The sequence below is a fragment of the Olea europaea genome, unplaced genomic scaffold, assembly GCF_002742605.1.
Source record: "Olea europaea var. sylvestris unplaced genomic scaffold, O_europaea_v1 scaffold2687, whole genome shotgun sequence".
Lineage (NCBI taxonomy): Eukaryota > Viridiplantae > Streptophyta > Magnoliopsida > Lamiales > Oleaceae > Olea > Olea europaea.
In genome coordinates, this window is record NW_019245257.1 from 29,607 (window position 1) to 56,396 (window position 26,790).

At 32.5% G+C, this 26,790-nt stretch overlaps 2 protein-coding genes across 4 annotated transcripts; both read right to left on the reverse strand.

The window, feature by feature from the left end:
* Positions 1–3,695: 3,695 nt before the first annotated feature.
* LOC111383423 (T-complex protein 1 subunit gamma) lies at positions 3,696–11,896 on the reverse strand. 2 transcript variants are annotated; one of them, XM_023007528.1, is made up of 13 exons: positions 11,731–11,896; positions 11,127–11,188; positions 10,587–10,659; positions 9,371–9,438; positions 9,173–9,242; positions 8,036–8,104; positions 7,887–7,958; positions 6,696–6,787; positions 5,688–6,350; positions 5,411–5,536; positions 4,587–4,691; positions 4,430–4,504; positions 3,696–4,265 (listed from the first exon to the last, which is right to left on the reverse strand). In XM_023007528.1, exons 1-13 carry the CDS (start codon positions 11,753–11,755, stop codon positions 4,074–4,076), a joined length of 1,692 nt encoding a protein of 563 aa, XP_022863296.1. In that variant the 5' UTR covers positions 11,756–11,896; the 3' UTR covers positions 3,696–4,073. The 2 variants fall into 2 exon arrangements, with proteins under 2 accessions (XP_022863296.1, XP_022863297.1); XM_023007529.1 differs by having other exon boundaries at positions 6,696–6,769; positions 11,731–11,895.
* A 6,915-nt stretch (positions 11,897–18,811) lies between these two features.
* On the reverse strand, positions 18,812–26,506 carry LOC111383424 (SWI/SNF complex subunit SWI3C-like). 2 transcript variants are annotated; one of them, XM_023007530.1, is made up of 4 exons: positions 25,974–26,506; positions 25,743–25,909; positions 23,147–23,336; positions 18,812–19,205 (listed from the first exon to the last, which is right to left on the reverse strand). In XM_023007530.1, exons 1-4 carry the CDS (start codon positions 25,990–25,992, stop codon positions 18,931–18,933), a joined length of 651 nt encoding a protein of 216 aa, XP_022863298.1. In that variant the 5' UTR covers positions 25,993–26,506; the 3' UTR covers positions 18,812–18,930. The 2 variants fall into 2 exon arrangements, with proteins under 2 accessions (XP_022863298.1, XP_022863299.1); XM_023007531.1 differs by lacking the exon at positions 18,812–19,205 and having other exon boundaries at positions 22,753–23,336; positions 25,743–25,906; positions 25,974–26,502.
* Positions 26,507–26,790: the final 284 nt, after the last annotated feature.

A 26,790-nucleotide genomic window follows, 5' to 3' on the forward strand; every position in this document is an offset into this window, starting at 1 on the left:
TTTTTTCTTTTATAATATCTTCTTCTAGATTTTATATATTTTTTATTAAAATTTCTAAATTTTTAAAAAAATTTATTTTTATATTTTCTTTTATTAATCCTTCTTTCAGAATTGAATCCTCACTGTATAGGATTTTTCATATCTTCACAATATATTCTAGTTAGTTTTCCTATTTTTTTCATTAATTATTTTTGTTGACATATATATGCAAGTCTTTCAAATAAGAATTTTATTCTTGAACCTAAAGTCCTCGGTATTCCAACATTATCTCTAACATATTTTTCAAATTCTATTTTAAAATATACTCCCCATGAACCTGGTAATTTATTATAATACATATCTTGGTATATTTCTTGATTCTCATTACTATAAAATTGAATATAATAATAATTTCTAAATTCACAAGTATATTCTTTAAATTTACGCATATCACATATTGTTAAATTATTAGTTTAATTCTAGCATTGTCTTTTTTTCTTATTTCTTCTCTTTCAACATTTTTTATCCAGTTTTCTCCTAAAAATTCATCTGAAATTTATTCTACTAACTTTTCTATACCTTGTCTATCTGATTTTATTATTTTTGTTTGTATATCTCTTTTTATCAATATTTTTGTCTTATTACTTATTTCTTTCCACCAATTTCTAACATCTCATTCAAAGTATGTTATTAAGAAATCTATTCTTCTTTCAGTATTTTCTCATGTGTCATCTTTATTATATAAAAAGAATAATATCATTGAATCTGCCCAAGTTAATAAGACTTTTTTAGTATTTATTTTACAATTTAAATCTAATTTTGTTCCTCCATGATTAATAGGTTTATCATAATTATCATTTAATTCAAACTCCTCTATATATATATATATATATATATATCTGTGTGTGTGTGTGCGCGCGCATAACTTTCATCTAAATCTTTTAATTCTTGTTTAGAAGTTACTGTTGGATTAGGTCCTCCTCTAGTATTCATTAAAACTTGGTATTCGCTTATATCACTTAAACTTAATTGATCAAAATTTTCTATAAATAAGTCTAATTCCTCATTCATCTTTATCTTTTTTTTCTTGTACTTTTAATTTTCCTAATATTTTTCTCTAAATTCTTCTTCTAATATTTTTGGTAATATATTTTTTCTAAATTCATCATTCATACTTCTTGTTTCTATTATTACACTATCTTTCTCAATATATTTCTTTTTCTATTAATTTTTTATCTATTTTCTTTTCTTTTATTTCTCTAATTTCAATTTTTAATATATTTATATCATTTCTTGTTTCTCTTACTTCATTTCTTAAATCTTGTATATTATTTATTAACATTTTTATTAATGACTTTAATTCTTTCATATATTCACTTATTGACATAATAAAATCATCTTTCTAACATATAAGTTAATTTACATCTTTTATCTTCTTTTTTATCTATTATTATTCCAAATCTTCTATTAGCTATATCTGTATTTACCAATTCTTCTTTTACTATATTAAAATATTTACTCTTAAGTCTTAATCTTTCACATTTTAATTTTATTAATTATCTTTTATTTGATACTTTTATTCTTTCTGGTATTAACATTATATCTCGTATTTCTTCTTGCATTTTTTTCATTTTTATAATTGGCTTATTCAATTTCAAATTAGTATTATTATTCATACTTCTCTTTATAATATAAATTAATCTCTTCATCTTCATATTCTTTAATAATTTTTTCATACATATATATTTCTTTTATCAATTATATTATTAATTTTTCTAATATTTTTTCTTTTATTTCTTTAGGTAATTCTTTAACTATTGTTAATGTCATTATTTTTAACTTATTAGAAATAAGTTTTAAAAATATATTACTTCCTCTTCCTTCTTCTAATTTATAATAATTATCTATTTTTCTTATTTTAATTTATATGATCTCTATGGCTCTGATACCAATTAGGGCTGCTACTTAGAGCGAACAAAAATCAAATAAATCTCAAAAATCAAATAAATCTATAAAAAATAAATCTATCAAGTAATATTTAATTTTAAGAACTAAAATGCAAGATTTCTATATTATATTAACTTGTTGTGCAATATTCAAAAGGAGGGGTATTTTAGGTATCTAAATAAGTCAAAGGTTATTTTGGAAAATGTCCTCTTTGTTTAAGGTCATTTCCATGTATTTCCCGTCAAAATTACCGGTCGACCCGGCCTGGCTAGTCCGATTTTGACAACATTGGGAAAAAAAAACTGAAAAGATATGTGAATTGTGAATGTGTGTATTTATAGTATATATACATTAATATATATAAATGTACTACTTTTTGGTAGATATTTATTATTTATACAATAAATATAATATGTGAAGAAATATCTAATTTAGATGAATTGTCCAATTGAAAATTTGTGTGGAAGGTCGAGGTTCGCGTCACATCCTACATCATAATAATAATAATAATAATAATAATAATAATAATAATAATAATAATAATAATAATAATAAGTTTTTAACTGGGCTTCATTGATTAAAATAATATTTTTTATTTATTTTAATCATTTTCAAAATCATTTAATGGCAAATTAACCAATATAATACACTCGTTTTTCAACAACCCATTATCTACATTTCCTTAAAAATTGCAAATCTTTCTGGATCATGGTGGACGCAGTTATATATATTCAGCCTATATAAACACTCATCTGATTTTGAAAAAATCACATCAAAAATGAAATTATAATTTTAATATATATTTTCTGCAATACACTTGAAAGTTTCGAAACTATTCGTGACTGCTGCACAAATGATTTGTTTAATGGTTATATCCCGTGAGTGATTATTCATAGAGTTCGAAACAGTTATCGGCAAACAATTTCACTTTAGGATATCGTGCTGTCATGGGACCTGATAGGTCGATAAATTTTATCTTTTGTATTTTACTATTCTGCAAATTAATGCAACTAGTTACTTTCCAACACTTTTAACCTATGGCTGAGAGCTTTGCATTACAGGCGCCAATGTTGGGAAGAAACGGAGGTTTCTCTATACAGAGAAGCCCTTTCGCGCGTTCTATAGCAGAAAATAGGGTGTTCTGATTGGTACAATGTTTAAGTTATTTAAATCTACGGTCCCTAAATTTTTTGTAATTTAGTTTTAAGAAAATTTTAGTTTTACAATATAACTTTCAGCATTTAGTCCGCGAGCTTTTAAATTTGGTGCTTTCAATTTTCAAAGTTTAATTTGCATAATCATCCCAAGGTTAATTTTCATCATGGCACAATCATCCTTTCTTTTAAACTTTTTCTAATTAATTTTTAACACCATTTAAATTTGAATTCATGAGATTCACGTGTGTTTAACTAAAATATACTGAGAAAACGATTTTAACACCAAAATCGTAATTTGAGGTCACTTGTGTCAATGAAAGAATGGGTCCCAATTTCGCGCAAGATGAAAATAATCGTCCCGGAGACAATTGTTGATCCATTATTTTATTTTTTTTCTAAAACTTAATTACTTGAGATGTTCAGAAAACTTGAGTGATTAAACTGTTACAAAAGCAAACTTTCGTACTAAAATGAACTTTTTTTCAAACTTCAAAATAAGTATATTTTTCATTTATAAGTAGAAATAATAGGTTATCTAAATAAGTTTCTAGATAAAAATAAAAATAAAAATAAAAATTACGTTAGAGTCACTTCTATATTCTATGATCGCAGTAAAAGTAAAATAACAAACCCATTATCGAAATATCCTTCCAAACACCAAGTTGAATGTGCTAGAGTATCATGTCTCACGAGGCGATCCAAAAAATATTGAAGTTCGACAGAAACCCAAGCATTAGCTGAAGTAGAATTGAATTGAAGGGGAAAAAATTAAGTACATATTTCATAGACAGTATTAAACGTCCCTGCCAAACATGTCAGTGCTCGATTGCTAATTCCTCCCATCATAATGAGACTGAAGCTTGCTTTACGCCCACACAGAAAAGACTAGTTATGCCAAAATTGTCGAGAATTGACTTGATTGAAAAAACCAGTAACGATTTAAACTCCGGCAGTCACAAGAAAGGTTCCTTCAACTCCGTTTCCGATGAATTATTCAGGAATCATCTGCTCGTTGTCAGCATCACCTTCTTCCTCGATTTTAGGCTTCGATGGACCTTGGCTTGCTCCGGGCGCCTGCTTCTTCTTGATTCCACTTACTATATCATCAATTCTCAAAAGCATACAGGCCGCTTCTATAGCAGTCTTAAATGCTTGGGCTTTCACACTGTACGAATCCCATATCTATAAATACACAGATAAGATCATCAGACAATACATGGGAAGCTGTACATATACAACTCTACGAACTAAGAAAATTTATAACTCAAAACACTTCCGACAATTACGGAAATAGATTATCAGAGTGAACCAAAAACAAGGAAAAGAAGATATACAAAAAACCATACCTTGCACTCTTTCATATCAGCAATTACACCAGTATTCCCATCTATGCCAATCCACGTGTTCTCACCATTTGCATGCTATAATATAAGAGGCAATGATACTTTTTACACTTCAGATCTAGTATTGAACTGAAACTAAACAAAAGAAAGGAGATTTTACCTTTCCTTGCAAGGCGGTCATTGTTCTAATGACATTGACCCCACAGTTCTGTGCCAAAGTACGTGGTATAGCCTCAAAAGCAATTGCGGCAGCCTCATAAGGCCACTGTTCAGCATAACGCACAAAATCATATATTGGAAAGTTAATTCAGAGAAATGATTTTAAGTTTTCTATAAACTATAAAATATATGCAGTAGACGTGCAAGCTAATAGCTCAACATGATTTCATCGTTCCAAGAACAAATTGTTATTGGTCAATGAGCAGAATAGATTAGTGAAGTGTTCCAGAAGGTTGTGTTTATTAAATGTGTACAGATTCTATAACATCCTTATCACTATTCTACATGGCAGTCTGATTCATGAACCTTAAAATAATTTCTTTTTCTTTTTCTTTTTCTTTTTCTTTTTTAATGAAAAGCAAGTTAAAGTCTCGACAGTTTCTAATCTATCCTTCCCCTGAAAATCGATGACTATTCATAGTTATTACGTGGAGATCAAATAAGAGCCTGAACCAATGCTTAATTTTTGTTCTAGTTGATCCTGATTCAACATTAGCAAGTGATTTGTTTGATGGGCAGCATTGACGAACAGAAGATGCTAAAATCTAGTTTATTACCCTGAACAGTCCTGTACAATATCGAACACCAAACATGAACCTAGAAGCATATAGATTTTTCCCCAATAATTATTGAATCAAATGTGTCCAAAATTCTGTTCTGGAGTCTAGAGGTACATGTGGTTATTCAAAGCTCAAGGGATTTTTTGATAAAAAAAAATAAATAGTTGATGCATCCAGAACAGAGCATGCTAGATAACGGCTTCACCTTTTCTATGCCCTCAATAGAAGAACTTCTTTGCTTCAATGTAGCTGAGACAGTCAACTCTGTAGCACCTCCACCAGGAACAAGTTTCGGATTTTTTATTATGTTTCTTGCTACTGACATTGCATCCTGCGCATAGACATTTTGAAACTCACAATGACCACTCTGTCCAAGGAACTAAATATTAAAGACATTTGGTAGACAGTAGGACTAGAATATTGTCTATTACTGTTGAATACACCATACCAAAATGCCATTTGGGTACAAGAATCAAAGATACCTGCAAATTTCTCTCCACTTCATTCAGAAGATCCTTGCTGGCACCCCTCAAAAGTACCGTGCATGCTTTTGGATCTTTGCAGTCAACTATGAAAGCGAAGAACTCATCTCCAATTTTCTTCACCTCAAACAGACCAGCACCAGTACCAACATCAGATTCCTGCAACTCATCAGGCCTGTTAACGATAACGGCCCCAGATGCCTTGGCAATTCGGTTATTGTCGGTCTTCCTCAGCCTTCTGATAGCACTGACACCGGCCTTGCTAAAATAATGGCAGGCCAAATCGCTGAGCCCCTTTTCTGTAATTATCAAATCTGGTTTGAACTTCAGTATTTGCACGCATAGGTTTTCAATGTATTCCTCTTCCATTTTTAGCAATACACTCCAGTCTTCTTCTCTCAATAATTCCGCATTGGTTTGGTTCTCTCCTTTCTTGTACTCGAGGGGGCAATCAAGAAGAATGATTCTTGGGTTCAGTATTTTTCTTCTCATTTTACCAGGAGCAACAACATCCTTGTTAAACATGACTCCTTTCAGAACTTTTGAATCCTCCAACTGGCCACCAGGAACCTTCTCTATCTTAATGTACTTTTTGATATCCACCTCACGCAAACCTTGGCCAAGATCCACACCTACCGTGGTCGTGGCATCAATTGCTAAATCCTGAAAGTTTCACCAGAAAAAAAGATCCTTTGGGTCCTACTTGAATCAAAATATAACACATAAAACAATCTGCTCGAATGCTTGAATTTTTTAGATTTTCTCAAGAAGTCATAATTCTGTGTGATCTCATGTTTAACAAGAGAAAGACCGCACACAACTAAAATTCTTAATAATATAGCCTTAGATATCAAATGCGGCCAGCATAGACTTCTGTTTTCAAAGACGAGAAATTTAATCCATCAAGGTATAGTGTATACAGACGTAGAGAGTGAAGACAGAGAGAAAGAGGAGGGATGTTGAGACAAGTTACATTGCATGAACTGTAATACAAGATAGAATACTTACTGCTATCAGATCCCCAAACTGACCAGTAAATTTTGTCCCAATACAACTCTTGACAAGATCTAACATTGTTGCACCTGCCAGATGATAATATTCTGTAATCCATAAGTATAAAAGAATAACTACACACATTAGAACTAAGAGAGAGAGAGAGATGGTGATCTCGAAAAAAATGTAAACTAAGCCTTCCACAACAAAAATGATGTCAGGAAAACAGAGAATCCATTCAAAAGCCTAATGCAATATATAACTTTAAGTTGAGAGACCCCCGTCACTACCATCCTAATAGGACGTTCAGCCAGATGAGTGGACTTAATCTGACGCATAAACCGACTGCCATAGCATGAATACATCAGTACTTGTATAAGCACATGAGAGTACGTCAACTGTTCGAGAGATTCAGTAAAAAAAAACTTCTAAATTTGAGACAAAAGCTCCACTACATGATGTTTAAACTTGCCATCATGGGGACTTTTTTTTCTTAAAAGAACTTCAGCGCACTCCTTGTTCCATCAAATAATTAGTAAATGTGGATATGTGTCTCTCCTAAAGTTCAAAAAATGAATTCTTAGGTAAATTTATATCATATTTGATAAGATGCCCATTAATTATTACAGTATCTTTATTTCAGTATCTTCTCCTTAAACGTGGAGGCAGATCTACTCAGTCTCATTTAAGCAGCTAGCAACAACAGAGATTTCGGACATCTAACTTCTCAATGAAGGATCGGATGCCCTAACAAAGATATGAGACGATCAGAACGACTACCAACTGCTAGGTTTCTAGTTTCTAGCATACTTCCGACCTCAAGGATTACACCGAAACAACTTTATACTTAACCAATATTTTGTGGTTCCTATCTTCGAGTTCAAAAATAATTCTGCCCACAAGACCTAGTTCTTTGGTGTTCTCTAGCAAGCCGGCCAGCCAAGATTGTTGGGGCAAGAAATATCATATAGACAACAGTACAAATATTCTGGTGGCTACAAGCATAAGGTAGAGGACAAAATATTCTAATGACATAATATGAATTAACGAAAATACGGAAGGATAAATGGGCTTTATGCATTTTGAGGAAAAGAGTGTGACTTGATCACAGGCTTCTTCAGTCTTGACTCAAGTAAATCATTCTAAAAAACATGAAACTTCCGCAAACTTTAAAACAGGGACAGAAAATAATGAAGTGAAACTTACGATCCTTAACGTCAACAGTCATTGCAATTTTGTCAAGCACTGCAATTGAATCCTCAAGAGCTTTGTTATAAGCTACAGTGCAGTCACATAGGAAAATTGTCACCCAGGAGAACAGGAAAACTGAAAATAAAAAAGTATTCTAATATTACCTCGACAAATGACTGTAGGATGATATTTTTTGTCAATGAAGGCTTCCGCAACATGGAGCATTTCACCAGCTTCAATAAATAAACGTTATTCAAAAGTTAAGCCATTATCACAACCATCATTGTATGTAATATTCTCAGTTTGTGTTTCTTTGAGTCACATTTCAATGCCAAAGCACTGCAGCCAGAACCACCATGATGCCACGCTACAGTTATCTAAAGCAGCATATTGTAGGTTTTAGCCAATATTTGGGGCTTTTGATTACAATTCAATTGCAAGCTAAAGAATTTTTTCTGTAGTGTGAGATTGAATGATGAAATAAAAAGAAGGGGCATTAAATGATCAAAACACATGGCTCATTTTCATTTTTGCAGGTGGATAGTTAGAGAAGAACACCCAAGAAATCAATCTCCATTCACACTGGTTTGAAAAATCGATGACATGTGTTTTTCTTTTTATTTTTTGAATTCCTTCCCTCAGTCTGTAACTGATCTTCAGTAGATCAGAGACACCTTCACTGTCAGAAATTTGTGCGGGTACTTTCACGCACACACAGAGCAGTGGGGCTAGTTTTACAGAGCAAAGATGCAAGATGGTTGTAAATATTTCTATTCCTTTTGTTTGGTCAATAACTTGTATTTATACTTAAATGAGGTTTCCGAACAAACTCAATTAACCAATTCTCCCCTGGGGGAGGAAAGCAGCAAAGGAGGGCGCAGAATATGTAAAACTAGCCCCACACACAGGGCAGTGGGGCTAGTTTTACAGAGCAAAGAAGCAAGATGGTTGTAAATATTTCTATTCCTTTTGTTTGGTCAATAACTTGTCTTTATACTTAAATGAGGTTTCCAAACAAACTCAATTAACCAATTCTCTCCAGTGGGGGAGGAGAGCAGAAAAGGAGGGCGCAGAATATGGAGTTGGAGTTGGATTTTGGGAGAGGAAGTTGGTCTTTTTTCCCTCTCTCTTCTTCTCTTTCTTTATTCACAAATACATCCTTACTAATGTGAGAAGATTTGTTGGGTCTAAAAATATGAGGAAGTTGATAACCAACTGCATGTAACGGGTTAGCATAACCCCACATGTACATCATACATACATACTGTAAAGAAACCAATTGATGTAAGCTCAGTCTTTACCAAGAACAATGACGGATGTTGTTCCATCTCCTACTTCCTCATCCTGAGTTCGACTTAGTTCAATCATTGACTGCCACCGTATCAGCAAAAAAATGCATATATATCAAAAGGCAAACAAGAAAGAGAGTAAAGTGTTAAATATTAGATTTGGAGTACAATCAGATGTCAGTAGAAGTCAGACCGCTTAAAGAGATATACCTTTGCCGCAGGATGTGCAAGATCTAACTCGCGGAGAATAGCATTACCATCATTTGTCACAACAATACCTAATGTGTGGAAAATAAGGAAATTTAATCACAGACAAAATTGACATGTGGAAACAGATCACCTAGTTATACAAATCAAGATGAATATCAGTTGTGACACTCCTTGAGAAGTATAGCATGATAAGCACATCTAACAATAGTAGTAGCAAGTAATGAATCCTAATAGCTGCCTCCTCAATCCAAAGTAATGTAACAAGCAACTGAATGATAAGATGCTTCTACATCCCACCCAGAATATATTGTTTTAATGCCTCACCTCAACCCTCCCCCATCTTTCCTCGGGTTAACTGAGCCGACAGTGGATGGAAAAAAATACATTAAGGGTCCGTTTGATTGTATAGATGGAATTTGGGTGGAAAAAACCTGAAAATTGTTTTCCTGTGATTGGTATACTTTTCCACGTGGAAAATATTGAGATAAAAGTGCTTTTGAGTGTTCGTTTGGCTTTGTTTTACATGAAAATTATCAATTAAAGGGATAAAATTTATTGGTATTGGAGATAGAATTTGTTTCTATAGATAAAAGAAAAAGAAAAAAAAAGTAAAGAAAATCATCTATTTTTGGGTGTTCGTTTGGCTTTATTTTACATGTAAATTATCGATTGAAGGAAAATATTTTTTTACAATTAGGAATAAAATTGTTTCCATTGCAAAAAAAAAAAAAAAGGCTGTCAACAGTTGGTTGGAAAACCAAAAAAAAACCAATTTCCAAGAAAAGCAAGCAAAACAAATTCCATGGAAAATTTTCCATGGAATTTGTTTTGCTTGCTTTTCTTGGAAATTGGTATTTTCTTGGTTTTCCACCCAACTGTTGACGGCCTTTTTTTTTTTTTTTGAAAAATTTTTTTTTCTTTTTTAAAAAAAATATTTTTTTTAAAAAAGAAAAAAAAATTTTTCAAAAAAAAAAAAAAAAAAAAAAAAAAAAAAAGGCTGTCAACAGTTGGTTGGAAAACCAAGAAAATACCAATTTCCAAGAAAAGCAAGCAAAACAAATTCCATGGAAAACATAGGCTATCAAACACCAAGAAATGGGTGGAAAATTTTCCATGGAATTTGGCCCTATCAAACATGGCCTAAGTTGAATCTTTCATGAAAACTGCAATTCTTATTTAAATGTTTTAAATAAGAAGATATAGTTCACAAAATCACCTCCAGAAGCATCAAGTAGCATCTTCAGCATGGATCGGGGACCCAAAGTAGTACGAATAATATCAGCAACAGCCTGTTAAGGAAAATTCTAAGTACCGCGCAGATAAGTCCTTAAGGATGTCAGAAACAAACAGTCCAACAACGTAATAGACATCCATTTTTTTAAATTTAGCTAGAACAGTGTTACGGATGGAAAAATTAGCCAGATGACATGGAGATTTTTCAAACAAATCCTAACCTAAGGACATTTCGAGAACGTTTTCAGGAAACTCAAAGGCCTATTAAAGCTGGCTCATTCATGCTAGTCATCTTAAAGCTACACAAATAAAACAATCCCCTCCATACCAACTAAAAATGAGAGAGAGAGAGAGAGAGAATATACTACTTGATGCAAAAAGTAAACTTCAATTCAATAAGCCTCATAAAAAAAATCGCATGTCTAACTCAATAAATTTACTCCTTGTTACACTTGTGATATAGACAGACCCAAAAACATGAGCAGATACAGATGTGCAAAAGGAAGACAAGAATTCACTCTACCTTTGATGCTTGGATATTGCCATAGTGCACCTTGTTGCCAGATTCCCGCTTCAGTGAATCCTCTGCTCCATGAAATTAAAATTACCATCAGCCAAAGAAGAGGGCTTAATATTTTATTGTATAACTTGAGAACAAAGCCTCCAAAAATCTGGCTTTTCCTTTTGTTGAAAGTACGACTACTGGTACTGTATGATCAAAAAGGAACTATCCAAACAGTTATAATTTAGATCAAAACGCTGCAAGTTTACTATAATAGCTAGTTCACTGTCCACCACTCCTGCTTTTCACTAAACAATAAACCTTCACTCACCGCCTAAGATTGCACTTCAAACTACAAGCCAGCATTCTACCAATGCATTTAATTACATAAATCAAGCTTAGAATAAGAATTTCTATTACTCTAATCAAGACAAAATCCTCCCTTTCCTCCCCCCTATCCTGTAAGATTACAAAAGGAATCCAATCTTCGTACGAAGGAATATATATAACGCCGATACTTAGATTCATCAAATTAATTTATATCAAACCATATAAATTAAAGTGTTCATAATTTTTCCAAATATCTCCCGCGTACAAATCTAAGCAAGAGGAGGACAACACTTACTGAGAACGAGAACTGGGGACTGCATTTTCTGCTTCGATTTTAACTCCGATCCAAAGAAAAAGTAGAATACCTGCACAGAGAGCAACTGTAGAGATATACTGAAGTATTAGGGCTTTTCGTAACCTCGTGTAAGTTTTCAATGAAATAGAAAAGTGGGAAATGATCCAACCGATCCGGTTCTCGGTTAACAGTAGCGGAATATTATTTTGAATTATTCTGCAGGTATAGATATTTTTATCAAATTTTATATATGGGACGGTCGTCTCCCAATGATTTGCTGTTGTGAAAAATTATTTTTGACAGTAATCAATTCCTTTGAGACAGTTATTTTCCTATATAAAATATGTTAAAAAAAAAATCTATAATTATAGCATTTCTCTATTATTTTGGAATAGAACTGTACAAAAAAATCACAAAACAACAAACGGAGCCGAATTCGTTCAAATTTTATATATGGGACGGTCGTCTCTAAATGATTTGCTGTTGTGAAAAATTATTTTTGACAGTAATCAATTCCTTTGAGACAGTTATTTTCCTATATAAAATATGTTAAAAAAAAAATCTATAATTATAGCATTTCTCTATTATTTTGGAATAGAACTGTACAAAAAAATCACAAAACAACAAACGGAGCCGAATTCGCTGGTTTGGGTCCACTTAGACCCACAATTTTTTTCTCTCTCAAACCATTTCAAAATGGTATTGTCTAGGTCTCAATTTTCAAAAACCACATGAAACCAAACCGGATCAAACTTTTTTTAATTAAAAAAATATTTTTATGAAATTATAAATTCTTATATAAATTTTTTATTAAAGTATAGTTTTTAAAATTTAAAATGTAAACCACCTACGAAATGATACCCCCAAATTAGATCCAGTAAATGTTTCACCGGTGAAAGATATCAACAACAACCCGTCTTTAAATTTACGGTCCAAGCCCCAAAAAAACAAAAAAAGGCTAAAACCCAACTCAAAGCCTCAAATCCAAAACCTAGATATCCATTGTTTTAGGTGGAAATTACACTCCCACTGTACTTTTAAAAATTTTTATTCTAAAATCATATAGAAAGTTTCGATCTTCAAATATCAGATGTTTTATTTTAATCAATATTTTTACTAAATATATATACTCCATTACACACACATCACAAACCCTAATTAATTTTCACTCTCCTCTCTATCTCTCTACATTTATCCATTCTCTTTCTATGTCAACCCGTCGCCTCCCTCCATTCTCTCTCTACACAACTCATCGCCCCTCCATTCTCTCTACACTACTAGTCGCCTCCAGCAATCTCGAACTTTCCACATTTCTGTCTTCGCCCAATCCAATCACCCACCCTCTATCCATTTCACCTCAGAATGAGCGAATCGCTAGCGACTGTATTTGCGAAGCAGATCTACTACCAAGGTGCGAAGTGGTGTTTTATGTGGTGGTGATGATATTTGTGTGGTGGCGGTGTTGTGGAGGTGGCTGTGGTGGCGGATTTTCAGAGCATGCGAAGTGGTGTTTTATGTGGAGGTGATGACTTATGTGATAGTGATGTTGCAGTGGTGGCGGATCTAGCAATGTCAATATTCAAAGGGATGTGTGTGTGTCGGTGGTGATGGTGTTTGTGTGGTGGAAGTGATTTGTTTGAGGGGTGGTGTTGCTGTCGGGAAGTGGTGGTGGTGATTTTGGCGGCGACAATAACTATGGTGCTGCTAGTGACAGTAATGAGGTGATGGTCGCAAGTGTTGGTGGTGATCACAAATTATTTAGTTGATTGTGAATCTGTGATCAATAACCAAGATATGACCGATGAAAAAAATAAATTGTGACAAAAAAATAATGTGACATAAAAAAATTTTAATTGTAACCGATAATTTGTGATTATCTAATAAGTTGTGACTTATAATATATGTGATTTGTGACCAATAAAAAATAAATTGTGACATATAAATTTTTTGATTTGTGTCCTAAAAAAATTTCGAATTGTGACTGTAAAATAATTTTTGACATATAAAAATTTTGATTTGAAATCGAAAAATAATGTGACTGATTAAATTGTTAATTTGTGATCAAATTGTATAGATCTGTGACTTAATATATATAATTAATTAATTAAATCATAAATAAAATTTATAAGTATCTGATTTTTGAAATTTGAAATATTTGTTCTTCGTTTTGAAATCGATGATCCTTATCCTCTTATTTATGAATTTTTTGCTCATTTCATTCCTCAATTTTCGAAAATTTGCATCTCCATTGTTTCGAGGAGGCGGAAAGGGGTGGGGAACTGGGTTAGAAGCAGGGTAATGAGGTGGAGGAGGGAGGTGGGTGACCCAGTACGTTTCCCGGGGTGATTTTGGAATTTAATTTTTTTTCTTTTTTTTTTTTTTTACTGAATTTAACTACGAATAATTATCATGTTCCTCTTATTGTTATTACTTCTTTTTTTCCTCGCTAGTATAAATAATGGTTAAATAGTCAACTATGCAATAATGTTATTTAATTAAAATTACGATTTAACAATGACTCAATGATTCAACCACTGACTTGGTGACCCGATGATTTTTCCAAGTCGGATTTAATAACTATGTATATATGTACATACAAATTACGATCCACAATTAAATTCATGTATGCTTTTAGTATGTGAGATAAAACTTGATCATTAACCCTATAATCAATCAACTTGCCGATAGTTGATACTTTAATTATGGAACTCACTCTTTATTGTCCACTAAAATTGACTAAATTTCAATACAAGCCCTTGTTTGAGCCACATTCTTTTGATAATAATGAATTTTTGGATAGTGTATTGATGAAAAATATGTGGTTAAAAAATAAGGAAAAAATTTAAATTTACATGTAATATTATCTATTGAATAATGTATTATTGAAATGATATCAAAATACTCTTTAAAAATGTATTTTTTTTCAAAGAATGAAAATCAAATAGGGGCTAAATTAAAAAAGGGAAATGAAGAATTGATGTTTAATGTTTCTCTGTTTATATGATCGGATGCCTAAATGAAGACTAAATGATGGAATCGCGAACATAACATATTATTCTTAAACTTTAAGTTCGAATAATTGTAGTTTTTGTGAGATTTATCAAATAATTTATTGCGTATTGTATCACCAAGGTGCTTCTTTTCCCTAGCTTAATTTCCTCCGTTGTTTCTTTTCTTTTTTTCAGATATGAATCCAACTCTAGAAGAAGCCGATAATGCAATTCCACTAGAAGATGACCCTGAAGATATGGAAATGGATGGAAAAGTTAAAAAGAGAAACAAAAGGTCCGAGGTGTGGGAACATTTTAAAATTCGAGGAGATGAAATGGCAGAATGTAATTATTGTAGACAAAACATATAAGCATTATGCAAAAAACCGAGGAACTAGTACATTGTGGAATCATATCACGCATTTGTGTAAAAAGTATCCATGCCGAGTTCAAGGTAAAAAGCAAAAGAGAATTATTTGTTTCAATATGTTTAAAACCGGTAAACTTTCTAAGGGTATTGATAGACATGAAGAATCTGTCAAGTTTATTCAAATAGAAATTAGAAAACGAATTACAAGGTACTTCATATTGTTTGAGTTACCTTTTTGACGAGTGGAAAATGAAGGTCTTCTATGTTATACAGATATTTTTTTCCCAAAAATTTGTAATTCCTTCAAGGATGACAATAGCAATAGATATATATAACTTGCTTCTAAATGACAAGAAGAAATTGAAGAAAGAGTTGGGTCAACATAGAGTTTGTTTGACTACTGATTGTTGGACGTCAATATAGAATATTAGTTATTTGTGCTTAACTGCTCATTAGGTTGATAATGATTGAAGACTTCAAGGAAAGATTATAAGTTTCATTCAAGTCCCAAGCTATAAGGGAGACATGGTGAGAAATGAGTTGACTTCTTGTCTTAAAGACAAAAGAATCAATAAAATTAAGTGGCTTAAAGTATGTAACTTTCTATAAGTTTCTTGAGGACTTTCTATGAAACGACTTTAAAATTTAGTGGCTCGAAGTATGTAACCTTTAACTCTTTCTTTCAAGAAATAGATGAAATTCATGGATAATTGAATGAATTAGCTAAAGAGTCTAACACTTTGATGGGATCCATGTCAATTAATATGCAGAAAAAATATGATAAGTACCGGGCCAATGTTGAAAAGTTTAATTAGTTGTTGTTCATTTCAACATTTCTTGAGCCAAGGTGTAAGTTGGAACTTCTTAAAGTCGGGTTATAACTTATTTACGATGTAGAAATTGCAAAAATGTTGTGAAAAAGAGTTGAAGAAATACTCCACAAGTTGTATGCATGCTATAAAGAAATAGCGACCCCAATCACTCCACCATCGACTTCATCAAATGAGACCACCAGAAATAGTAGTTCAAGTCCTTCACAGCTTGTTTTTGGTCTTTCTGAACAGTTTCTTTCTACTTTTAAAGCTAAACTTATGGAAAACATGCAACTTGAGAAGAATGATTTGATTGATTATTTGTATGATCGTTGTAAAGATCTGATTAATCCCAAATTTGACATACATCGATAGAAAATTGAATGTGCGCAAGGACAAAAATTGCCTCCAAAATTGCCAAAAATGTATCAACAATTCAAATATCCACGGTCACTTCAGAGTCAGCATTTTTCACGAGTTGTCAGATTCTTGACTCTTTTAGGAGTTCATTGGGTGCAAAGATGGTTAAGGCCTTAACATGTATGTAGAATTGGTTGCATAGCATCAATGAACCTACAGTGATTTATCAATATTTGGATGACTTGGAGTAAGCTATAGAAGGTGACATTTGTTTTCTATTATCGATTTTGATATTTTTATGCATATTATTTACTAGTTGCTTGTTAATATCATTAATAAGGATTAGTAAATATTTTGATATTTGCATATTATATAGAAGTTGAATCATGTGTTACAATAGGGGACATTGATCCAATTTTTATTAAATGAGATGTTAGTTCTTTTGTACTTATTCCGATATTGTTGCTTGTAAAAGTTTGAGTACAGTGCTTGTTGCTAGATGCGAACTTAATAATATTTTTTTTGCCTTTTTGTTTATATATTGAATTTCAGATAAATATGAATATAATTTAACATTATTAATTCTCATTTAAATTTATATGTTAATTTTTTCAAACATATTATTATAATGTCGATAGGAAAATTGCGGATTAAAACTTAACTAAACCACAAATAATGGTTTGGTTTGATTTGAAAAATAAAATTATTTGGTTTGGTTTGGAAAAATTCAAAATCGCAAGAAATGATTTAAGTTGAAAATGTAACACAAACCGCCAAAACCAAACCTTGTTCACCCTAATTTTTGGGCTTATTTGCACAAAAGGATTTACGAATCAGGACCTGATCGTTTCAAATTTGACATTAACATCCTCATAGAAACATTTAAGTGTGAAAATAGTCCATGTCAACCATCCCTAACCCAAAATGCATTTAACCCATGTCTTCTAGCTAAGATCGAACATAGTAGGTCATCTTTTGCATCTGGGTCATTAATTTTCAAATTTGTGCAATTATATCACTCATCTTCAATTTGCTTGCAATAATTTTAGTAACTAGATTTGCAAGTAAATTGAAGTTGAGCGACTTGATTAAACAAAATTAAGCTAGGTGACCTAAATGCAACTCGTTGAATGTTCACTTACCAACAATGCATTTAATCCCATTATTTTTAATTTAAATATATTTTAAGTTGATTAAACATATTTACCATCTTTAATTTAAAAAAAAATGTCTTAGTTTTAAACCTTCAACATCAACTTTGTTATATTTTAGTATTGTGATAATAATACTTTGATTTTCTATAATAATGTAAAATAAACATGAAGAGTATGAAAATTAAAATTAAAGCAAATGCTACTATTGAATGAGCGATATAACAGTTTTATAATCCTTATTAAACCATTATAATACATATTTATGTTAATTTATTTATCATTTGTTAATTGTATTCAAAAAGGACAAAAAAAAAAAAAGATAAATATTACAAAAATTAGAAGAAATGTATAGCATGTCACTTAGGTTCCATCAAGTTCGTTCATCGTGCGATCAAGTCATTCAACTTCGATTTGCGCAAAATTGACTGCACCGCCCACTTCCTGCTGCTGCTAATTACACTGGATTGATGAGCCAGAAATGTTTAAAAAAATAAAAATAATTAAAGTTGCATACTCATTTGCACGAAATTAAAGATGAGTGATTCAGATGCAACTCCACAAAAAGTCGGATGTCCCACAACGCATTTAACCCCTCAATAAACGCTATAAAAAATGCCGAAGAAGGTCAAAATGTCTAAAAGACAAATGATGAAGCAAACATTTCCCTGTTGTAAGATTCAAATCAAAATCAAGAATATCCATTAAATACAACTTTGTTGCTCCTAGTTTCCCGCTGATCATCTTCATTTATTTGTACACCACTACAGCTCCAAAATATATTCCCAGAATCCTACTTAAGGAATCAGCAATCGATCACGATAAAATTGTGTGTAACGATTCGATTTTAGTAATGAAGAACATATATGCACTTAGTAACCAATCAATGAACCATTCAAAGTAACTCGACTTTGCATTTAATATAACCAAAAATTCACTGTGGGTAACTGTATCACTCCACCAGTTGATCTCGTCTAATGCAGACTTGAAAAGCAATCAGGGTCCCTTTGATTACAAAGATAAAATTTAAGTGGAAAGAAAACGTATTCCAGGTAATTGAATTATCTATAAATTATTTTATTGAAAATTGTCAATTATTATGTTTGATTAGTATAATTTTTCACGTAAAAGATGTTGAAATAAAAGTATTTTTTGGTATGTTTTTCACTTTATTTTACATGAAAATTATCAATTAAAAGTATAAAATTTACTGGTATTGAGAACATAATTTATTTCCTTCCCCCAAAAAAAGCCAAAAAAATTATCTATCTTTTAGTATTCGTTTGTCTTTATTTTACATGTAAATTGTCAATTATGGTGGGAATTGATTTTCAAGAAAACCAAGAAAATATCTGGGTGGCAAGAAAACCAATTACCTGGAAAAAAAATGCTATCAAACAGTCAAAAAGTGGAAGTCGGAATTTGAGTTCCATTTTCCATCGAAAATAATGGCCTATCAAACAGGCCCTAAGAGTAATCAATCCAAGAATATTCAAATCCCAAATGACTTGATTTGATTAACCTAAACTGGATTTACTCCCAGATACAGACCTGGGTATTGGATGACTAAGAGATGGCTGGGAATTCGCCGGCGGACTAAACATGGCATTAGCTACCGCAGAGGAAGGGGGAGGGTGCATGGCTGAAAGGGGCAGCCGCTGCCCAAGTCCATACATCCCGTGTTGTTGAATGAGTGATGTGTGGGGATGGACGGGTTGATTACTACCGTACCCAGAAATGAAAGGCTGTTGAGATCCCGAAACTTGTTGCCTATTATTTCCTGAGGCATTATTTACGACGGCAGTAGCGACGGCTTGTTGACGAGTGGAAAATGAAGGTCTTCTATGTTATACAGATATTTTTTTCCCAAAAATTTGTAATTCCTTCAAGGATGACAATAGCAATAGATATATATAACTTGCTTCTAAATGACAAGAAGAAATTGAAGAAAGAGTTGGGTCAACATAGAGTTTGTTTGACTACTGATTGTTGGACGTCAATATAGAATATTAGTTATTTGTGCTTAACTGCTCATTAGGTTGATAATGATTGAAGACTTCAAGGAAAGATTATAAGTTTCATTCAAGTCCCAAGCTATAAGGGAGACATGGTGAGAAATGAGTTGACTTCTTGTCTTAAAGACAAAAGAATCAATAAAATTAAGTGGCTTAAAGTATGTAACTTTCTATAAGTTTCTTGAGGACTTTCTATGAAACGACTTTAAAATTTAGTGGCTCGAAGTATGTAACCTTTAACTCTTTCTTTCAAGAAATAGATGAAATTCATGGATAATTGAATGAATTAGCTAAAGAGTCTAACACTTTGATGGGATCCATGTCAATTAGTATGCAGAAAAAATATGATAAGTATCGGGCCAATGTTGAAAAGTTTAATTAGTTGTTGTTCATTTCAACATTTCTTGAGCCAAGGTGTAAGTTGGAACTTCTTAAAGTCGGGTTATAACTTATTTACGATGTAGAAATTGCAAAAATGTTGTGAAAAAGAGTTGAAGAAATACTCCACAAGTTGTATGCATGCTATAAAGAAATAGCGACCCCAATCACTCCACCATCGACTTCATCAAATGAGACCACCAGAAATAGTAGTTCAAGTCCTTCACAGCTTGTTTTTGGTCTTTCTGAACAGTTTCTTTCTACTTTTAAAGCTAAACTTATGGAAAACATGCAACTTGAGAAGAATGATTTGATTGATTATTTGTATGATCGTTGTAAAGATCTGATTAATCCCAAATTTGACATACATCGATAGAAAATTGAATGTGCGCAAGGACAAAAATTGCCTCCAAAATTGCCAAAAATGTATCAACAATTCAAATATCCACGGTCACTTCAGAGTCAGCATTTTTCACGAGTTGTCAGATTCTTGACTCTTTTAGGAGTTCATTGGGTGCAAAGATGGTTAAGGCCTTAACATGTATGTAGAATTGGTTGCATAGCATCAATGAACCTACAGTGATTTATCAATATTTGGATGACTTGGAGTAAGCTATAGAAGGTGACATTTGTTTTCTATTATCGATTTTGATATTTTTATGCATATTATTTACTAGTTGCTTGTTAATATCATTAATAAGGATTAGTAAATATTTTGATATTTGCATATTATATAGAAGTTGAATCATGTGTTACAATAGGGGACATTGATCCAATTTTTATTAAATGAGATGTTAGTTCTTTTGTACTTATTCCGATATTGTTGCTTGTAAAAGTTTGAGTACAGTGCTTGTTGCTAGATGCGAACTTAATAATATTTTTTTTGCCTTTTTGTTTATATATTGAATTTCAGATAAATATGAATATAATTTAACATTATTAATTCTCATTTAAATTTATATGTTAATTTTTTCAAACATATTATTATAATGTCGATAGGAAAATTGCGGATTAAAACTTAACTAAACCACAAATAATGGTTTGGTTTGATTTGAAAAATAAAATTATTTGGTTTGGTTTGGAAAAATTCAAAATCGCAAGAAATGATTTAAGTTGAAAATGTAACACAAACCGCCAAAACCAAACCTTGTTCACCCTAATTTTTGGGCTTATTTGCACAAAAGGATTTACGAATCAGGACCTGATCGTTTCAAATTTGACATTAACATCCTCATAGAAACATTTAAGTGTGAAAATAGTCCATGTCAACCATCCCTAACCCAAAATGCATTTAACCCATGTCTTCTAGCTAAGATCGAACATAGTAGGTCATCTTTTGCATCTGGGTCATTAATTTTCAAATTTGTGCAATTATATCACTCATCTTCAATTTGCTTGCAATAATTTTAGTAACTAGATTTGCAAGTAAATTGAAGTTGAGCGACTTGATTAAACAAAATTAAGCTAGGTGACCTAAATGCAACTCGTTGAATGTTCACTTACCAACAATGCATTTAATCCCATTATTTTTAATTTAAATATATTTTAAGTTGATTAAACATATTTACCATCTTTAATTTAAAAAAAAAAATGTCTTAGTTTTAAACCTTCAACATCAACTTTGTTATATTTTAGTATTGTGATAATAATACTTTGATTTTCTATAATAATGTAATATAAACATGAAGAGTATGAAAATTAAAATTAAAGCAAATGCTACTATTGAATGAGCGATATAACAGTTTTATAATCCTTATTAAACCATTATAATACATATTTATGTTAATTTATTTATCATTTGTTAATTGTATTCAAAAAGGCCAAAAAAAAAAAAAAGATAAATATTACAAAAATTAGAAGAAATGTATAGCATGTCACTTAGGTTCCATCAAGTTCGTTCATCGTGCGATCAAGTCATTCAACTTCGATTTGCGCAAAATTGACTGCACCGCCCACTTCCTGCTGCTGCTAATTACACTGGATTGATGAGCCAGAAATGTTTAAAAAAATAAAAATAATTAAAGTTGCATACTCATTTGCACGAAATTAAAGATGAGTGATTCAGATGCAACTCCACAAAAAGTCGGATGTCCCACAACGCATTTAACCCCTCAATAAACGCTATAAAAAATGCCGAAGAAGGTCAAAATGTCTAAAAGACAAATGATGAAGCAAACATTTCCCTGTTGTAAGATTCAAATCAAAATCAAGAATATCCATTAAATACAACTTTGTTGCTCCTAGTTTCCCGCTGATCATCTTCATTTATTTGTACACCACTACAGCTCCAAAATATATTCCCAGAATCCTACTTAAGGAATCAGCAATCGATCACGATAAAATTGTGTGTAACGATTCGATTTTAGTAATGAAGAACATATATGCACTTAGTAACCAATCAATGAACCATTCGAAGTTACTTAGTAACCAATCAATGAACCATTCAAAGTAACTCGACTCTGCATTTAATATAACCAAAAATTCACTGTGGGTAACTGTATCATTCCACCAGTTGATCTCGTCTAATGCAGACTTGAAAAGCAATCAGGGTCCCTTTGATTACAAAGATAAAATTTAAGTGGAAAGAAAACGTATTCCAGGTAATTGAATTATCTATAAATTATTTTATTGAAAATTGTCAATTATTATGTTTGATTAGTATAATTTTTCACGTAAAAGATGTTGAAATAAAAGTATTTTTTGGTATGTTTTTCACTTTATTTTACATGAAAATTATCAATTAAAAGTATAAAATTTACTGGTATTGAGAACATAATTTATTTCCTTCCCCCAAAAAAAGCCAAAAAAATTATCTATCTTTTAGTATTCGTTTGTCTTTATTTTACATGTAAATTGTCAATTATGGTGGGAATTGATTTTCAAGAAAACCAAGAAAATATCTGGGTGGCAAGAAAACCAATTACCTGGAAAAAAAATGCTATCAAACAGTCAAAAAGTGGAAGTCGGAATTTGAGTTCCATTTTCCATCGAAAATAATGGCCTATCAAACAGGCCCTAAGAGTAATCAATCCAAGAATATTCAAATCCCAAATGACTTGATTTGATTAACCTAAACTGGATTTACTCCCAGATACAGACCTGGGTATTGGATGACTAAGAGATGGCTGGGAATTCGCCGGCGGACTAAACATGGCATTAGCTACCGCAGAGGAAGGGGGAGGGTGCATGGCTGAAAGGGGCAGCCGCTGCCCAAGTCCATACATCCCGTGTTGTTGAATGAGTGATGTGTGGGGATGGACGGGTTGATTACTACCGTACCCAGAAATGAAAGGCTGTTGAGATCCCGAAACTTGTTGCCTATTATTTCCTGAGGCATTATTTACGACGGCAGTAGCGACGGCTTGTGGGCCCATGGATTGTGACGTTCCAGCTGGTCCAAACTGCGCCGACATCATGAGGGCTCGCTCGGCAGCAAACCTCTGCCTCATCCTTTCCATTTGTTCACATTCTCTCATTAGTAAGGTCTCCACTTCCGCAAACTGCTTCAGCTTCATCTCCAATCTCTTCATCTGAAAGAAAAGCGGAAACATCACTGAACTTGTCGGAAATTATCATGAAATGCTAATGCTTTAAGAAATATGGTTTTTCCTGTCCAATTTAGAGCATTGTCTTTATCCAGACAGAACACCAAAAGTGTTCAAGAGCTATGAAGGGATGGGTAGTGTTGAAGCAGATCTTATATCCTTCAGGTTAAAAACACTGGTGGTTACTGAATTTTTAGCAAATTTTCATTTTTGTCACTAAAATTCAATTTGATCCACTTCGTATTTGAACTTAAACTTGTTCAGATTGGTTCATTGAACTTAAACATTCATTATAATTTGGTCATTCCGTTCATGCCCACTGTTTGACCAATGGAGCGGCCTGGTTGGCAAATAACTAGACTGCTGCATCACATTTTCCATCATGCAAACAAATGGACAAGGACGGTGACAAAAATCTACTAGAAGTTTCAAGTCCAGTAACCAACTTGAAACAAATTGAGTATGAAAATTGCTATAAGTTTAGTTCCGTTTAAACCTATACCCTTTCTATACATGAAACTTTATGCAGTTCCTATAAAACCAAAAACATCAAAAACCTTAGATTAATTGGCACATAGCAGATAATTAGGAATACAGCATCAAAAACCTTGACAAAGTGATATACTCACCATTTTAATGAAAATATACCTTCCAAACAATTAGATTAATTCGGCTTATCATCATTGTACAACTAACTAGTGAACACCGTAACCACTATTATTCAAATTTAAGAACTTATTTAAAGGAGGGGTGGACAGGGTCCAGTTGCTATATTTCACGATCACAAGTAAAATCAACAATCCTCTGATTCTACGTGTTTTGTGGAGTTCAGTTCCAGACTTGTTGACAAGTGGAAGTTGTGAAAGCTTCGCATTAGCCTCACACATTAAACCAAGGAGATAAGCTTATACCAATTAGAATACTCATGCGTTAGAGATGACAGGAAGAATAATACTATAATATCAATTAGACAACTAAAAATTGCTCTAAGAGGAGGCCTTATTATGTAGATAAGTTGTTTCAGGATTACTGCATGCAACACAGTTTAGTGATAAGAAGTATCATTTAGAAAGCTGTGGCCTCAAAAATTAACTTAATGCTCCGAAGTATCCACGTCAATAGAAGAAAGATCAGAGGAAAATAAATAATAAGTGTATCCATGTAAGCGATAATAAATAACTAAAAGTATATCAACATGTTTGGTTAGTTCACTGAACATAAGTGGTACTTGAAGATTGATTAGGGATCGTCAGTTTAGGGAGAATTAATGAATTATTCTAGAGATATGAAAGAAAACAAAACTTACTCTATTCTAACTTGTAATTAACGGTAATAAAAATAAAACGAACAATTTTAGCATCTTTCAGATTTCAAAATGCATAGATGAGAAAACCTGGTAGCCTTCAGGGCCAGATGGTGGTTGGTATGCAAGTATTACTCCTGTTTAGTTCGGATATTATTACATGAAAGAACTATAGTGGAATTAGAACTAATTAAATTGCTTATAAGATACTGATTGAGGATCATTAAAAACATACTGACAGTTTACTAAGTCGAAGAATGTGAGGATCACAATAAAAATATTTTGATTAGTAAAACAAAAATTCATAGTATACCAAGTCATTACATATGCCAATTGCAGAAAAGCAATTTTATTTTTTATTTTCCTATCAGTTTCATGCTGACAATTCAAATTATACAGTCTGTTTGTACAATCAAAACCTATTGTGGCATTAATTTGAGCCCAAAAAAATGAGGGGATACTGGAATGTGATAATAATGGAAACAGAAAGCAAGGAACATGGAACTCCATGTTTAAAACCAGGACAAGAAAACAACTCAAGTTTCAATCCAGATTCGACTACGGGTTTTGACGATAAACGAAGAGAAAAATATAAACTCGACCAAATTATCAAATTTGGTGGTGATAAACATCGATGTATTGCTAATGTGGACGAGGGTAGGGGTGGTTATAAGTGGGCACTAGCCGTACATGTGTCACTTTTACCATGTTAAGGAATGGGGAGCAGGATGGGAAAACGAGTTCAGTAGATATCTTACGGCATATAACTGATCTGTTTTAGAGGAAATGATGAAGTTGTAAACTGTGAAGTGCAAAACTGAATGAACAAATTAGTGGTAGATGTAGTGATACTGGTACCAGTGGTAACAACAGTAGAACACAGAAGAGGATGTAAAGAAACAACATTAACAAACTGTTTCAATTTTGCTCAAGTTCTAAAATTTTGGCTTCATGTCCAAAAAGCAACAATTCAACCTCTCCCATACATAAGAATATATAATTAGAACAATAATGAATATCACAGCAAATTTTAGGAAGAAAAAGATAGTCGGGATATTTTCGAAGAGTAGAGCAATAACAAGGAATACCTGATGATTTACAATATTTGCAGATAACCGCTGAATTTCACGTTCTTCGTGATCAGCAAAAAGCTTTGCCTTTGTTGCAGCTGCTGCAAGACCAGCTTCAGCAGCAGCTCTCACACTTTCAGCAGATAACGGAACAGCTTCTGCATCATGTTGGCTCCGGGGAGCTTCTGAAAGAATCAGTGAAAAAAATTAGAAGAAGAAATGAGAAGGTCAACTTAATTTATAACTTACCATTTTTAGTAAAATTCATTCTCTCTCCATGAGGACTCTCTTCCTCATCACCATCCTTACATAATGCTCCCAAAGATGCATGAGCACAGGCAGCAGCCACTCTTGGCCCAAGTGCAGAGGCAAGAAAAGCAACCTTAAAAAGAAGAGCAGATGGGCTTTATTAAACCATATAGGGGGTGCATATACCATCAAAGAAGTCAGTAGTTGAGAAAACTCTAGTACTAAAATGGTAATAAAAAGGACTTGAGTGAGAATAGATAAGAGGATGAACCATAGAGTCACTTCACCTTGAACATCAGCACAGAAAGTGTATTCTTTCCATAAAAATTGTTTTTCGATTATACCGCTATTAAGGAGTGGATATTATGGTAACAAAACTTTGTTACATTTTTCCAATAGATGGCATTGGCCAAGTAAAGGAATGCAAGTCAAACCTCCCATAATGACATCAACCTCGGTGGCAAGGAGAGCGAGTGAACATGTGCCACAAGATAAGTAAAAATGACGTAAGCATAGTGATAAGTGTATTTTTACACACTTATTTAGGTCACAAACATGACTTAATTACGAATAAAATGATTGAATTGTGACTTAATTTCATTATATTTGTGAATTGTTGGTAACACCGATGAACATGGTGAAATACATGAGAAAAGACGCAAAAAAGGACTAAAATGACACAAAGTGAAAGTTCAAGGACCAAGGTGAAATTACCCAAAAGTTGACCCGATGAACAAATCAAGAAATTGAGTTTGCCAAATACAAATTGATGACATTTTGGGATGATGGAATGTGAAGAATGAAGAAAAGATGCAAA